Source organism: Leopardus geoffroyi, chromosome A2, assembly GCF_018350155.1.
Source record: "Leopardus geoffroyi isolate Oge1 chromosome A2, O.geoffroyi_Oge1_pat1.0, whole genome shotgun sequence".
NCBI lineage: Eukaryota > Metazoa > Chordata > Mammalia > Carnivora > Felidae > Leopardus > Leopardus geoffroyi.
The window spans coordinates 4,865,338-4,881,705 of NC_059331.1; the positions used below are offsets into that span (position 1 = coordinate 4,865,338).

Below are 16,368 nucleotides of genomic sequence, written 5' to 3' on the forward strand. Positions count from 1 at the left end.
CTTCCCTCCCTTCTTTCCACCTCCTTTTTTTTTTTTTTTAACCAATCATTAAGAAGCCTTGTAGTTTTCAAGGATGAGTGTGGGCATTTTGTTCATTGTTACCAACAGGTGATAAACAGGCGTGAGAGGCCCCAAAATTATGCAGGAGGCAAAAGGCAGAAAATGTTCGTTAACAAAACAGAACACACGGAATGCAATGTTTTCATATCTAGGTGAAAATAGTTAAGTATCAAACTTACGACATGTAACCAAAAGAAAATTTTAGGTGAAAATCTGCAGCCTTAAATGAAAACCAGTGAGCTTGATATTGAATTGAGAGTCAGAAAAGAACAGAATAAACCCATAGAAAGCATAAGGAAGGAAATAGCCAAAATAAGGGTAGAAACTTTAAAAAACAAACATAATAAAAAGACCAAGATTTAGTTTTTTGAAAACAAGAAGAGATGAACTTCTGGTGACACTGGTCAAGCAAAAACCAAGAAAAGAAAAGGTGCAAATCAGAATTATTTATGATAGAAAAGGGAACATAATGACAGAGGCTACAGAGGTTGAAAAGGCAATGATTCTATTCACCAATATGACACCTATTCACCCATAATTGTGAAAATGTAAATAAAATATACAAATTTCTAGAAAAATGTGGCTTAGAAAACCAAGTCAAGAAGAAATACAAAATCTAAAACAGTTAAAAGTCATTAGAGAAACTGGATAACAAACTAAAAACCTCCCTCCACACACACACACACACACACGCACACACACAAAACCTTTCCACAAATAAGATGCCAGATCCAGATATTTTTACGAGTTTTACTGAATATCTGTGTGACTCACAATGCTAACCATGTGCAATTCAATTCCAGCATATAGAACAAAAGCACACCCGTTTTTTTTTTTTTTTTAAAATGAGGTCAGCATTGCCTTAATACCAAAACCTGAGAAGAATAGTATGAGTCAGAAAAATCACACACCATGGTCCTCCTAAGCACAGATGCAAAAATCCTATCTAAAATATATTAAATCTAGTAATGTATTAAAAAATATATCCTGATCAAGTTGGATTTATTCCATGAACAAAAAGTTGGATTAATGGGGCACCTGGGAGGCTCAGTCGGTTAAGAATCTGACTCAAGTCTCGTTCTCAGGGTCATGAGTTCAAGCCCCATTTTGGGCTTCGTACTGGGCACGGAGCTTACTTAAGAAAAAAAGTTAGATTAAGTTTAGAATACTGATGAATGTAATTCACCACACTGTCAGTTTAAAGGAGAAGAATTATGTGATACAGAGAAAACATTTAATAAAATTCAACATTTATGTATGATTTTTGAAAAACCTCTTAGAAAATTAAGAATAGAAGGGGATTTACTTAATTTGATAGGGGCTACCTGAAAAACCTAAGAGCAGATTCATCCTTAAAGGCGAAACATGAAAAACATTCACTTAAAGATCAGAAATAAGACAAGGATGTCCAGTTTTTCAATGTTGTTGTGACAGCTACTGACACCTATCTCACTGTATATACCAGCAACAGATGTTGGAAAATATAATTTCCAAATGGCATGCCACTTACAATAGCACCAAGAAATGTAACACGCTTAGAAAGAAATCTAAAAATGATGTAAATTCTTTATGGAGAAAATTATGAAACATTCTTGAGAAACACTAAAAAGACCATTTTGGAAAAAGAGTTATACCATGTTCATGGATTGAAAGACTCAGTGTTATGAAGATATCCATTCTTTGCAGTTTGATCTACAGATTCAATTCAGTCCCAATAAAAATCTCAACAGGGTTTTTCATGGAACTTGACAAGCTGAATAAAAGGCCTACATAACCGAGATAATCCTGAAGATGAAGAATAAAAAGGTCCTTGCCCTCCCAAGGAGGCAAAGACCTCCCAAATAGCAGGACTTCCTATGTTCATTATATTCATTATATTCATGAAAGCAGTGTGATACTGGTATACGTTTGGTTGGATAGGGTTTATCTGCCTGGCTTCCTCTTGGAAAATGAAGAATGCTCCCAGATGACTTTCTTGTCACCAGGATGATGACTATATGACAACCTATTGCTTCTTCTAAGTTGGATAGAAGTTTGGAATACAGACTAGCCCTGTTTTTTTTTTTTTTTCTTCTTCTTAGTTTCACAGATTGTAACTTAAAATTTGGGTACATCCTAACATACACGCCTACATTATATGACTTAGTATTTCTTTACTTTGTGCCAAAATAAATAGGTTGTTACTCTGCTTAAGTTTGATTTAGAATATGTGTGTATATCCATCCACTCATCATTCATCCATTTACTGTTTTATCTGTACACCCATCCATCTATCCAATTGATCATCCACTGATCAACTGCCCATCCACATATTTATCCAACCATTGACCCATACATCTTCTCACCCACCCATCCATACTTTAACCCGTCTACCCATTCATTCATCCCTCCCCTACCCATCTATCCAACTCTCTGTCTGTCTGCCTGCCTATGTGTACAATAATAGAAACAAGCTTGCAGGGTGCCTGGGTGGCTCAGTCATTAAGCATCTGACTTCGGTTAATCATGATACCATGATTTGTGAGTTCAAGTCCCACAACGGGTGACTTTGGGCCCCGCTGAGCTTGTACCCCGCTTTGGTGAGTCCTGCTTCTCCTTCTCTCTTTCTCTACCCCTAGTGGGATTCTTTCTCTCTCTCTCTCTCTCTCTCTCTCTCTTGCCCCTTGCTCACTTGTGCACTCTCTCTCAAAAAAAAAAAAAAAAAAGCTTGCAAATTCTGTCAGTTACCTACTGATGCATAACAAACCAGTCTAAAACTTAGTGGTTTAAACCAACAACTGTTGTATTTGCTTACAATTCAATGAGATGGCCCTGCAGGGCTTGTGGGGGGATAGTTAGCTTCAGCTCCAAAAGCTGGGGCAGCTCATCTGGGGCTGGTAAAACTATTACGGCTTCACACCCATGTCTGTCACCCTCCAGGACGTCTCTGTCCACCCGTCCTCACTCACTGGATAGCCATATTTCTTTGCACTTAGGACTCTGAGAAGGCAAAAGTGGAAGCTGCAGTCTTCTAAGGCCTACATTCTAGAACTCAGGTAATTCACTTCTGTCACATTTATTCATCAAGGTAAGTCACAGTTAATTTATTTAGCCATTATTGTTTGAGAATTTACTGTGTATTAGGCACTGTTCTGGGTCCCGGCCATAAGAGGGAGAAGAAAACACAAAACACAAGAGACAAAAGTTTCTGTCCCCACAGACTTTCTGTTAAGTAGAAACTCCGTACTCACTCACCTGTTGAGCAGGTCTGAGGTCTTGATTTCTTGTGGGTGACTTTTCTTCCCATCCACAACAGGTAGGGTTTTTCTAGACTCCCTTTATTAGAGAGGACTGTTCTTCCAGGTTCCAGGTTCCAGCTTCTCTCCTTGGCTTGTAGATGGCTGCCTTCTCCCTGTGTCCTCACGTGGTCATCCCTCTGTGTGTGTCTGTGTCCTAATCTCCTCTTCTTTTTTTTTTTTTTTTTCAACGTTTATTTATTTTTGGGACAGAGAGAGACAGAGCATGAACGGGGGAGGGGCAGAGAGAGAGGGAGACACAGAATCGGAAACAGGCTCCAGGCTCTGAGCCATCAGCCCAGAGCCCGACGCGGGGCTCGAACTCACGGACCGCGAGATCGGGACCTGGCTGAAGTCGGACGCTTAACCGACTGCGCCACCGAGGCGCCCCATAATCGCCTCTTCTTATAAGGACCCAGGTCATATGGGATTAGTGCCTACTCTAATAACCTTATTTTATAGGAGGGGTGCCTGACTGGCTCAGTCAGTAGAGCATGCAACTCTTGATCTCAGGGTCGGGACTTCAAGCCCCATGAGCCCCATGTTGGGTGTATAGTATACTTTAAAAAAATACCCCTTATTTTACCTTAGTTTTCTCTTTAAAGGCCTGATTTCCAAAAGCAGTCACATTCTGAAGTACTGAGCGTTAGAGGTCAACATATGAATTTGGGGGGACACAATTCAGCACCCATAACGGGGGGAAGCTCCTGTGTTCAGCTTTTCGGAACAAAGAAAAGAGGCGGACAAAGCTCCCCAGAGAAATTCTAGGGGCACCTCAAACTAGAAGAGCCTCGAGTCCTTCATTGCAGAGCCCAGAGAAGTCGCAGGTCCCCAAAAAGGAAATGACTTGACGGTGTCTCTGGGCAGTTGAAGCCACAGACAGCCTCAAAGAGTTTCCGGTGCCTCAGCCTGGCTGAAAATCTGCCTTGTGAGCAAGGCTCAGGAGCAGCAGAGAGTGCTCCAGTCTTGATAGGTCACAAGCATGAAAATGGAGGGCTGATGGGTAAAAAGCAGGCTGACAGTGGGCACCTGCGTGGACAGGCGAGAATCATCTGGATCCCTCCATCACTCTTAATGCTGAGGCGTTGGCTAAGCTCCCTGAAATTTTTGCAGTCTTGGGAAAGGAGCATGTGGGAATGGTGGTTCCCGATTGACTGATAATAGTTTTCAGCATCCTGGTGCAAAGGGCTCTCTGCACAAATCGAGTCGCATTGGGAATAAAAAGGAAGTTATGTTATCTGCACTCCTTGCAAATTGCGACTTATGTATGCTTATGTATTGCTTATATTATGCATACATATTGCGACTTATGTATGTGTTGCAGTTTGGGAGGACCCCGATAAAAAGATTTGGAGCCACACTTCCCCTCCAGAAGGCATGAAGCCATGCCGGCACATTGGTTTCAGTGCCGTAAGACTCATTTCTGACTTCTGACTTCTAGAACTAAAAGATCATCAATCGTACCATGTGAAGCAGCAGCAGGAAATGAATAATAACACTATGAACCCTCGCTCCTCTTGAAACTTGTGGTCATCCCAGGCTGTCATTTATTTTTCCACCTTCATCTCCCTGTGCTTAGATTTCCCCCTAAGGTGGGTATTACAACACTGCCCACCCCACGGTCATTGCGAGGATTGAGTTACTGTAAATTAATGCACTTAGCACAGTGTCTGGCATCCACGAGGACATTAGAAGTGTGACTGAGGATCCTTATTACTTTAAGAGAAAAACCACATAAACACATTGCTGAAAGGCAACTGACATTCAGCCTCTGTATGGGAGACAATGAGGAGTGGTGGAGACTGGTGAGACCCCAGCTGTATCCAACAGGGACAGCTACTGCCCAGCCTGGGTTGTTGTTCACAGCTTCCAAATTTCCAAGAAAATCCAGGAATTCAGATTTGTCCACATGCAAAATTTTGTCATGTTTAAGTACTGGCTACTAATTTCCATTTTAAAAACACACCCTGTGACTAGATGTGGCCTGTGGATGTGAGGTCACCTTTCATATAATCACTGAAAAGAATTCAAACTTTAAATGTACACATGATTACAGCTATGCTTATACAAAAAAAAAAAAAAAAATCTACTGTGGATTAAAGAGCTCACTGTGGGCCAAGCTCTGGGAAACTACTTAAACACTCAAGCCATTTCATCTCACAATAACCACGGTAGGGTAGAGGCCACTATTTGTGTTCTTTTACAGATGAGGAAACTGAGGCCCAGAGAGGCCAAGGATGGACACCGAGATCACCCAGCTGGGAAATGGCAGAGTGGAGGCCTGGCTTCCCTCAAAGACCCATTCTGTTTCTCTGAGACAATGCATCCCAGTATTTGAACATAGTGCTATTTAGCAGGAGGGACACAGCATTATAATATGAGGTTAATAAATGATTTATCATCATTATTTTTACTTCTACTGCCTCTGGGTCTTGGCAAGAGGTGAAGGAGACCTTTCCAGGGGCTGGGGGAGGGTAGGAATACACACTTCAGGTCTGGAGGAAAAGCTGATTGTGGGGGAAGGTGATATCTGAACAGATGCCAGAGCATGGGAGGTGAAAGCGGAAATCAAATAGATAAACTTCTCAGAAGTTGTAAAGTAGGTCAATGGTCTGGACTGGGGGCTCACTACCCCATGCGCTATCTGAAAGTCTAGGTCTCCTGGTGCACCAGCCTCGACACCTGCCTTCAGGGCTCTCTGCTCCTCCTCCCTCCTGCCTGCCTCCATCTTTCCCTCCCCTCCCCTCCCTCTCTTTCCATCTCCCTCCTACCCTACCCATCCTCTTACCCACCCTCTTTTCTTCCGCTGTACCACCTCAGGGCCGGAGGCCCCTCCCAGGAATGATCTTTGGAGGCTAAACTTAGTGACAGGTTCCATCCCCAGGCGGAAGTTGGTGGCTGCTGGTGGCTTTGTAATACATTGTCCCCACACCTTGGTCTCATCAAAGCCACGGAAACAGAAAAAAACGGTGATAAGAGTAAAGGAAACTCCAGCGGGGGCTGGGGCTGGGGCTGGGGCTGGGCATTAGGGGCTGCCCCACCTCCCACCAGTCCTCAAGGGCAGAGAGGCATGAAGCTGTGTGCCCTTGGTGGGAATGGAGGGGGAGTCCAGCATTCCTGCCTCTACGTCTGGAACATGGGGACAGCAATAGCTCCCACCCAGGTATGTATATAAGGCATCTAAGGATGTGACTCACACAAGATGCCTGACATAGGGAAAGTGCCTGACAAATGCTATAATGGCCTTTTCTGTGTCTGATCTGAAGCAATCTTTACAACAGCCCCACGGGCAAAAGCTGGTGTTACCTCCCACTTTACAGATGAGGAAACTTAGGCACTGAGAGGTGGTGGGACTTGCTTGAGGTCACACAGGAACAGGTGGCAGAGTGGAATTGGAACCCAGGACCATCTGACTGCAAAGCCTGTTTCCCTCCCTCCCCGTTCAGGGCGACGATGACAGCACTATAAACAATAATAAATAAACACTAACAACAATAATCGTCTACCTCTGGGGTCTGAGCCCTCAGCTTTCGGTCCTGGGCACCAACACCTCCCTCCAGCCACACCAGGGTACATGCTCATCTCTACAGACCGCCTGATTTGTATGCATATTGTTGTCTGCCCCTCTCTCTCCTCGCTCTTCCCGTGTTCCCACTTAGTTCGAGCTTCCAGCTGGCTGGGTAGACTGCCACTCTGTCCCGATGTCCGCAATCAGGGTGCTTGGCAGGGTGTAGCCTTCGCTTCATCATCAGGAACGGGAGATTTGAGGGGGAGGCAGATCTGGGCATGAGGCTTCTGATTTCTCCCACCCTTCCCCCCGAGCTTCCTACATGGAGTTGGGCCAGCTGGGTTCAGTTTACTTATCTGTAAAGTGACCTCCACAGGTGACCCCATCTACCGCCCCTCTGCCTCTACAAGCCACCATTCCCCTGAGAAGAGACAGACCCAGTTGCAACATTTACCATTTATTTCCAAGACCCATGGGCTGCAGACAGTGGTCCTCATCCCAGGATGTATTGGTCTTAGCTGGGAGGAACCTCAGGCTGTGTGTGATGTGGTGTGTGTGTGACGGGTTGGGACCGTGATGCAGCATCTGATGTGATGTGCATGGCATCCCATGTGTGACACTTGGTGTGACCGTATGGCCCCTTTGGGTCACTGTGGCTGTGATGATGACTTGTGGAGGATATATGTGTCATACGTCACATAATCTGACTGTGTGTTTGTGGTCCTATGACTTGTGTGTGACTGTGCGAGTATCTGATGCTTTGTGTGTACGAGTGCAGATCTGAAGGGCACCTTGTGATTTTCTGTGATGCCGTAGGCATGTCCACATTCTCTCTCCATCTTCCTTTCCTTCCCTCTTTCCTTTCTTCCTTCCCCTCCTCCCTTCTTCTTTTCCCTCCTCCCTCCCTCCCTTCCTTCCTACCCTCCTCCCTTCCTCCCTTTCTTCTCTCTGCAAACATTTTCCAGGTGCCTGCTACATGCCAGACCCTGACCTGGGTGCTGAAACACAGCCGTGTGTCCTGGTGGGATGTGAACACCCAGCAGTGCTGGGATCCAGCCAGCCAGCTGGTGATACGTTGGTAGCCAGAAACCAGCCGTGACGGGAGCCTTTACACCAAGGAAATCACAAACACTACAGAGCCTCTCCCTCCTGGGAGAGCTGGTGGTCAAACGGTCACCGGCACATCCCCGCACCCGTGTCTCTGAGGGTGAACTTACACAGCCAGGAGGAGGTACAGCCACAGACCTGTGAGCAGATCTTGAGTGTGTGGCTACGGCCATGGGGGGGACTGGCTGGGCTGTCCACATGGGTCAGTCTTGATGATGACTCCCTTCCTCCAACCACCGACACTCATGAGAGTGGGGAAGGCTGGGGTTGCCCGTCCTGGGCCAAAGTCTCTGGACCCCCACGTCCCACTCTTCTCTGAATCGAAAACATAAATACCCACCCCTCACCCCTTCTTCCTGAATATCAGGCAGATCAGCTTTCCCCCGGTTGGGGGGCCTACAGACCCTCAAGTCTCTGGGTCTTTGTCTTCAGTATTGCCCGTAGTGGCTCTGCAGTTTCCTTTGGGGCTCCAGGGGTGCCAGCTGGGTCTCCAACCTTCAGGGGTGGCTGGGTTGTCGGCCCCTGGAGGTGCCCGCTGAGCTCTTCCCAAGACACCCTCTGAGGGAGGCATCACTGTCGCTCCTTTCTCACACCATGAAGGCCCCAAAGTAGGAGCGGGTCCCGTCACGGAGTCGGACCAGGCGCTCATCCGGCACACGCACGACCACCTCCTCGCCAGCGTCCAGGTGCACCACGCCTCCCAGGAAGCTGCTGTCCCACCAGACGCGGGGGCCGGTGGCTCGCCCGCAGGGTGACCGCCGACTGACCAGCAGCTCGAGCTCCTCGGGGTAGCGCGGTGTGCGTTTGTAGAGGCCATGCGTGATGGGCAGGCCGCTGGTCAGCCCCTGCGGGCAGCCCACGCCCCCCAGCTGCACCTTGGAGTAGATGTAATAGTAGCCAGCCCGGGCAATCACCAGGGAGCCGTCACGGTAGCTGAGGCCCCTCAAGAAGGCCAAGCCCAGCTTTGTCTCCCAGAGCAGCGGGCCCCCGCTGCCCGTCAGGCTGGAGTTGGCACCTGGGGGCAGAGACAGAGGGGTCTGGTCAGCATGTGTCCCTCTGCGGATGGGCGAGGGTGACAACTCCCCTCCGTTTTAGGTTGGGGACTTTATATGTGTTAATTCACTTTATTCTCACTTTGAGGGGAGGGAACTGAGGCACCGAAAGGCCAAGTCACTTACTTCTTACGCCCTCCCCTTGCAGGTGGGGAAACTGAGGCATGGAGCCATCAAGTGACCAGCCAAAAGCATCAAAACTTGTGAGTGGCATAACCAAGGAACAGAGACAGAGCGCACCCCGGGCCAGAAGACTTGTAATCTCCATGCTCTTCAGTTTTTCTCCATTAAAATGGACATATGAATAGCGCCTCCTTGAGATTTAATGAATTAATATGTATAGAGCATATTACAGCCCGTGACACACGGTGAGCGCCTTGTAAAGGTTTATTCAATGATATGAGAAATGCATGGACATAGGCAGCGGGCCAGGTCTGTGCATCAATAGTGAACGGGTGACTGAATGAATACTCAGACATGCTGGGTGTCTGTCTGGTCTCCCCAGGACACCCTGCCCCTCTCCCATGTCACGACCCGGGGCCCCTCTCACCTGTGAGGTGTGCTGCTGGGTTGGCCTGGAGGGACCTTCGTCCTGGAGAGAGATGGTGAGCAGTTAGGGGCAGAAGCGATGAGGGGTGAGGGCCAGCCTCCAGCCAGGGTCATCAGGTCCACCTCCTGGTGTCAACCCCACCCTTTCCGGAGTGCCCCAGACTTCTGCTTCTCAGGCCCGGGGGAGGGGCACCTGTGGAGCTCAGGCCAGTTGTGTAAATCACATTGGGCAACCGGCTGAGGGGGCGGGGGCAACGTGGGAACCATCCTACTCCCGCCCTCCCCAGGACCCAGGACTCTGACTCACCTTGGGTCAGCTGCTTCCAGGATTCTGCTTCTCCATCCTGAAAATGCAGAGAAACCCACGGTGAGGACCCGCGTGGCCCACACATTGGCATCCTCAGACTCATGGCTGTGAGACACACACAGATGCGGCACACAGACACTGTCCTCACCCCAGTGCCCAGGGCCATGTGCACGCTCCTGCCCCACCCAGCAGCCTTGTAACCACCCGGGCTCTCATATTCCCCCTCTGCAAATAGACATACAAATGCTGCCTATTTAAGATTCAGTGAATTCACAGGGACAAAAGCATGTTCCAGTGCCTGGAGCATAGTAAGCACAATATGAGAGTTAATTAAATAAGTAATATTATAGACATGTAGACATCGAGATGGCAGGACACGTGGACATCTGTGGCAACAAGTGGATATGGGCATGTGACATAGGGCACAGACCTGGACACTTATGTGACACGTGGACACAGATACATGGGTGTGTGGTTTATGGATCCGGGTGGGTCTGTGCACAATGTCAGCACATGGGCTGTAGACAGGCCAGTATGTGGACATGTGGGCACACGCACACAGGACAGCAGTACGGGTTCACACGGGAGACATGCCCATGCGGCCGTCAGATCCAGTCACAAGGACAAATGCCTTGGAAACACACAACGCAAAGGGCCAAGACCACACGGCCATGGTGTGGGATGCAGAGACTCACAGGTGCGGCAAACAGATACATCCACAGCCAACCATAAACAGAGGCAGAGAGAGATTCTCGCAGACTTGGACAACGTGAATTAGTGACAGTCCCGAATAATGGTGATCAGGGTATGGCTGACAATACTTCCCAATGTCAGAACATCAGTTCCGCGGGTTGCAGACAACAAGACTGTATTATAAACATGAAATGTGCTATGAGACTAGGTTTTATTTGTTACCACTACTAGAAGAAATGGTAGTTATGTGACCCCACAGCATGGTTAGCTAATGCTACAAGAGCAATCATATTGCAATATAAATGTATCAAATCCCTATGTTGTACACCTGAAACTGACAGAATGTTAACATGTCATTTATATCTCAGTTTAAAAAAAATATCGGTTCTGGTTGGTTGAATTCTTGCCCTGGGCAGCCACTGCCGGGCACCACACACGCAATATCGTATCTCGTTCCCTGTGAGGTGGGCACTCTTATTATCCCACCCATTTCACAGATGAGGAAACTGAGGTTCAGAGAAGTGAATTGACTTGCACTGAGCAGCTGCTAGCCTATGGTCTTGCACACACGTGCACAGACACACGCACAGTGACACAGGAGACCCGCCTCCACGAGCCCCGAAGCCCCACTCACCAGCAGGGGTGTGACCATCTCCCCCAGACGCCAGTGCAGCTGCAGCAGGAACCAGCCCTGGACGGCCAGCCCAGACGCCAGCAGCAGCAGCAGGAGGCCCAGGCCCAGCTGGGATGCACTGCAGGGCTGTCTTTGGCGGCGGCTGGGCCCCAGCCGTGTGAATGGGATGTCTGTCTGTCCGTCCACCACAAACACTGAGGGCCGCACAACTGTCTCCTCCATGTCCTGAGACACCTCGGGGCTGGGCTCGCACGGCTGGGTCCCTGAGGGCAGGGAGGAAACCACGATTGCCCAATGCTTCTGGGCTTCGCACGCTGCAGACAGGCACCCGTGGGTCCCGGGGTTCAGCCTTTAGAGCAGGGGCTCAGCCCCTCCCCTTTCCCCACTGGCCCTCCTCTTCTTCCTGTCCTCCCACCCCCAGGCTGGCCCCATCTCACTCTCACTCATACAGCCTCTCACTCTTTCCAGGGGCATCTAAAGATGTGACTCAGGTAGGGATGGAGGGGGGAGGCCCCAGTTTTTCCCTGTGGCCACTTCATTCACTCCGTGACCAAATATTTATAGATCATCTCTGTGTGCCAGGTACTGTTCTAGGCTTGAGGGCACAGCCGTGAACAAGAGAGACAAAAGTCCCTGGTCTTACGGAGCTCCCATTCTTGGGGTGAGAGACGATGAGCCTAGTAAAGAAGAAAATACTATAGAACGTTTGAGATGGTGGTTAGGGAAGTGCAAACTACGAGAGTGGTTTTTGTGTGTGTGGGTGTGTCCAGGTGTGTATATTGGGTCCAGTGCATGTGTGCGTGTGTATGCTGTGTGTATGTGTGCATGGAGATGAGTGCAGGGGCAGGCATGCATGTTGGTGAATCTATGCACACATGCGGGTGTGTGCAGGTGTGTGTATGCAGGTGTGTGTGTATGTGTGGGGTGTATGATTGTGCATGCATGTGTGTGCATGTAGGTGCGTGTGCATGTGTGGTGTGCATGAGTGTATGTGCATGCAAGTGTGTGTAGGTGGAGACACACATACGTCTGCATGTGTGGATGTGTGTACATGTGCATGAGTGTGCCTGTGAGTGTGTGTGTGCATGCATGCATGCATGGATGCAAGTTCAAATTGGAACTCACAGACAGGTGGTGTAACCACCAGCCGCTAGGTTAACTAGGCTAAATCCAAGGCCTGGAAGTCGTCCCGGGGGCACCTCGAACTGGCCTGAGTAGCCCTCTTTCTCTTCTCCCCCACATCTCACCTTTTCGCAAGCCCTGGCCATTCAGTCTCAACGTCTGATCTGAACCCAGCCGCCTGTTTCCAGACCCACTGCTATTGCCTTTGCTAAGTGCTGTGGGCTGAGTGTCTGTGCCCCTCCCCCGTTCATTTGGTGATGTCCTGATCACCTACCTGATGGCCTCTGTAGGTGGGGCCCTGGGGAGGCGGTTAGGTCAGGAGGGTGGAGTCTTCCTGAATGGGATGAGTGCCCCTGACAGGAGACTCTCTCCCTCCCTCTCTGTCTCTGCCATTTGAAGACGTTTGAGGACCCAGTGACAGGGCCACTGTCTACAAGCCAGGAACAGAGCCCTCACCAGAGCCCGACCAAGCTGGCACCTGTGTCTCAGACCTCCAGCCTCCGGAACCCTGAGAAATGCATGTCTGCCGATGAGGCGCCCGGTGTAGGGCATCTTGTTACAGCCGCCAGACTGCACTAACTCACTAGGGCATCCGTCATTTCTGGCTTGACTCTTGCAGTGGTTTCCAGCTGGACGTTCTCTCTGCCTCTTGCCACCTCATAATTCATTCTCTGCCCTCTACAAGTGTGAACTTGTGTATTTGTTTCCTTTAATTTATATGGTTTAATTTAATTTACTATTTTCTTTTATTTTAGAGGTGAAATTCACATAACGTAAAAGCAACCATTTTAAAGTGAGCAGTTCAGTGGTATTTAGGGCATTTCCACAGTCGGACAACTCTGTCTGGTCCCCAGACGTTTTCAGCGCCTCGAAAGGTATGCCCATACCCATAAAGCAGTCCCCATCCCCCAGGCCTCCCAGCCCCTGCCAACCACTAGTCAGCTTTCCTGCTCTATGGAGTTACCTGTCCTGAATAGTTCAGGTATTTCATAAAAGTGGAAATACACAACCTGTGGTCTTTTGTGTCTGGCTTCCTTCACTGAGTATAATGTTTTCAAGTCTCAGCCAGGTCCTTGCTTGTTAGGGCTGAGGAATGTTCTAGTGTATGGACACATCCCAGTTTGCTTGCCCATTCATGCGCTGAGGGATGCTTCAGTCGTTTCCACCTTTGGGCTACTGGGCAAAGTGCTGCTATGAGCATGCTCGCACGTATATTTGTCTGGGTACCAGCTTCCAAGTCTTTGGGGAGATAGCTAGGATTGGAATTGCTACCATCAGCTTTCCAAACACATAAGTCAGCCTTCATGTCTTCCCTGCTTAAAATCTTGCAGCAGCTGGGGCGCCTGAGTGGCTCAGTCAGTTAAGCATTCGACTTCAGCTCAGGTCATGATCTCATGGTTCGTGAGTTTGAGCCCCGCGTTGGGCTCTGGGCTGACGGCTCAGAGCCTGGAGCCCACTTTTGATTCTGGGTCTCCCTCTGTCTGTCCCTCTGCTGCTTGCACTCTGTCTCTCGCATTGTCTCAAAAATAAATAAACATTAAAAAAAATTAAAAAAAATCTTGCAGTGGCTTCCCACGGAGTGGTCAGGGGCTAGCACATTACGCCTCGTGGCTCAAATCCTCCAAGGCTTTCTCCTCTTTGTCATCTGTGTGTTGGCTTAAGAATTCCCTCCTCATGATAGGTTTCTTTGTGTTCCCTGACCATCTGCATTAGTCATGACTCTCCAGAGAAAGAGAACCAGTAATATATCTCCACCCATCCATCCATCCATTTGTCCACTCATCCATCCATCCATCCATCCATCTACCACCTATTATCTATCATCTATCTGCACTCACACACAGACACACACACACATGCACACATACACAATTTATTTTAAGGAATTGGCTCATGTGACTGGGGTTTAGCAAGTCTAAAATCCACAGACAAGCCAGCAGGCTGGAGATTCATTTAAGAGTTGATGTTATAGTTTTGAGTCTAAAGGCTAGAAACTCGGGCAGAATTTCTATGCTGATATCTTGAATTCCATCTTCCTTAGGAAACCGATTCTTTTCCTCTTCTGCCCTTCAACTGATTGGATGAGGCCCACTCACATCATCAAGTATAACCTGAAAGTCAACTGACTGTAGGTGTGAATCACATCTAAGGTTTACCTATGCAGCAGCATGGAGATCAGTGTTTGAGTAAACCATAGCCTAGCTAGGTTGACACATAAAATGACCACTATTTGATCTAAATGACCATAGTGGTGGCCCCAACGTAGGCAGGTTTTCTCACGGTGCCCTGTTCTTCATTCCTTTTTGGACACCTTAACTGTCTGAAATCAACTCTACACTGTCTTCAGAATGTGAGTCTCATGATCAGGTCTGTGCTGTTCGCAGTCTGGAACCACAGGTGCCCAAACAGAACAATACCCAGTGTCTTTGTTTTTTTTCTGAAAAAAAGGAAGAAAATGAATCCCAGGGCAGAAGAAAGGGGGAATTGGCATGAAAAACCATGACAAGAAGGACATAAAGGTGGCCGGAGGGGCAACCTGCCAGAGGTCTGCTGGGACACCTAGTGAGTGATGAGGACTTTTGAGCCTCCCCTTGACAGGGGTGCTGACAACCAGGGACTGGAAGTAGCAGGAGGGACGGTTATATATTTCCCTCATATTCCTGGAATTGGGAGGTGGGGTTCACAGGACCCGGTGGGGTTCACAGGACACAGCCAATTTCATACAGGAAATGGGCTGAAAAGGGGTGACTGCCAGGCTCAGGGCTTTTCCCATGATGACCTCATCTAGAGTCAGGGACTGGATCCCAACATCTACAGACCTAGACGTACTAGTGGTGTTATTAAACACAAGAGACATCCAGGGACTCAGTTCTGTCTGCAGAGAGTGAAACTATTCACCTGTGACTGCTGCCCCCGATGCAGTGCAGGTGGTGCTGTGACCGCAATACCCCCACGACAACCCCCCTTCAGCCCTTGAATGCTGACTCATTCCTTCCCCTCCCTGGTTCACGCATATCTACTGTGGAAATGAGCCCAGCCTGCCCCTTAACGCCCCCTTCTGGGCACAGCCGCTTGAAATGCAAGCAAAGGAGTGAATGGAGTTGTAAGGGAGCTGCAGATGAGGGGCAAGTGGGGAGAAGGTGAGGGGGGGAGGATCCAGGTGGGAGGAAGGTGAGGAGGCAGAGGATCCACGTGGGAGGAAGGTGAGGAGGGGGAGGATCCAGGTAGGGGGAAGGTGAGGAGGGGAGAGGATCCAGGTGGGAGGAGGTGAGGAGGCAGAGGATCCATGTGGGAGGAAGGTGAGGACACAATATCCAGGTGGGGAGGAAGGTGAGGAGGCAGAGGGTCCAGGTGGGAGGAAGGGGAGGAGGCGAAATATCCAGGAGGGGAGGAAGGTGAGGAGGCGGAGAATCCAGGTGGGAGGAAGGCGAGGAAGGGAAGGATCCAGGTGGGGATGAAGTTGAGCAGGGGGAGGATCCAGGTGGGAGGAAGGTGAGGAGGCAGAGGATCCACGTGGGAGGAGGGTGAGGAGGGGGAGGATCCAGGTAGGGGGAAGGTGAGGAGGGGGAGGATCCAGGTGGGAGGAAGGAGAGGAGCAAGAGGATCCAGGTGGGAGAACGGTGAGGAGGGGGAGGATCCAGATAGGGGGAAGGTGAGGAGGGGGAGGATCCAGGTGGGAGGAAGGTGAGTAGGCAGAGGATCCAGGTGGGAGGAAGGTGAGGAGGGGGAGGATCCAGGTGGGAGGAAGGTAAGTAGGCAGAGGATCCAGGTGGGAGGAAGGGGAGGAGGCGGAGAATCCAGGTGGGAGGAAGGCGAGGAAGGGAAGGATCCAGGTGGGGATGAAGTTGAGCAGGGGGAGGATCCAGGTGGGAGGAAGGTGAGGAGGCAGAGGATCCACATGGGAGGAAGGTGAGGAGGGGGAGGATACAGGAGGGAGGAAGGTGAGGAGGGTGAGGGTCCAGGTTGGAGGAAGGTGAGGAGGGTGAGGGTCCAGGTGGGAGGAAGGTGAGGAGGGGAGAGGATCCAGGTGGGAGGAGGTGAGGAGGCAGAGGATCCACGTG

General features: G+C 49.4%; 1 protein-coding gene and 1 long non-coding RNA gene across 2 annotated transcripts; one reads left to right on the forward strand and one right to left on the reverse strand.

Moving 5' to 3' along the window:
• Nucleotides 1–2,891: 2,891 nt before the first annotated feature.
• LOC123605207 lies at nucleotides 2,892–9,307 on the forward strand. Its single transcript, XR_006715647.1, has 4 exons — nucleotides 2,892–3,127; nucleotides 7,809–8,090; nucleotides 8,551–8,636; nucleotides 9,151–9,307. It is a non-coding gene; the product is annotated as an uncharacterized LOC123605207 (long non-coding RNA).
• On the reverse strand, nucleotides 7,285–11,559 carry TNFSF14 (TNF superfamily member 14). Its single transcript, XM_045491756.1, has 4 exons — nucleotides 11,186–11,559; nucleotides 9,859–9,895; nucleotides 9,553–9,594; nucleotides 7,285–8,965 (listed from the first exon to the last, which is right to left on the reverse strand). The coding sequence occupies exons 1-4, from the start codon at nucleotides 11,405–11,407 to the stop codon at nucleotides 8,538–8,540; spliced, it is 729 nt and encodes a 242-aa protein (XP_045347712.1). The 5' UTR covers nucleotides 11,408–11,559; the 3' UTR covers nucleotides 7,285–8,537.
• Between the last annotated feature and the right edge of the window lie 4,809 nt (nucleotides 11,560–16,368).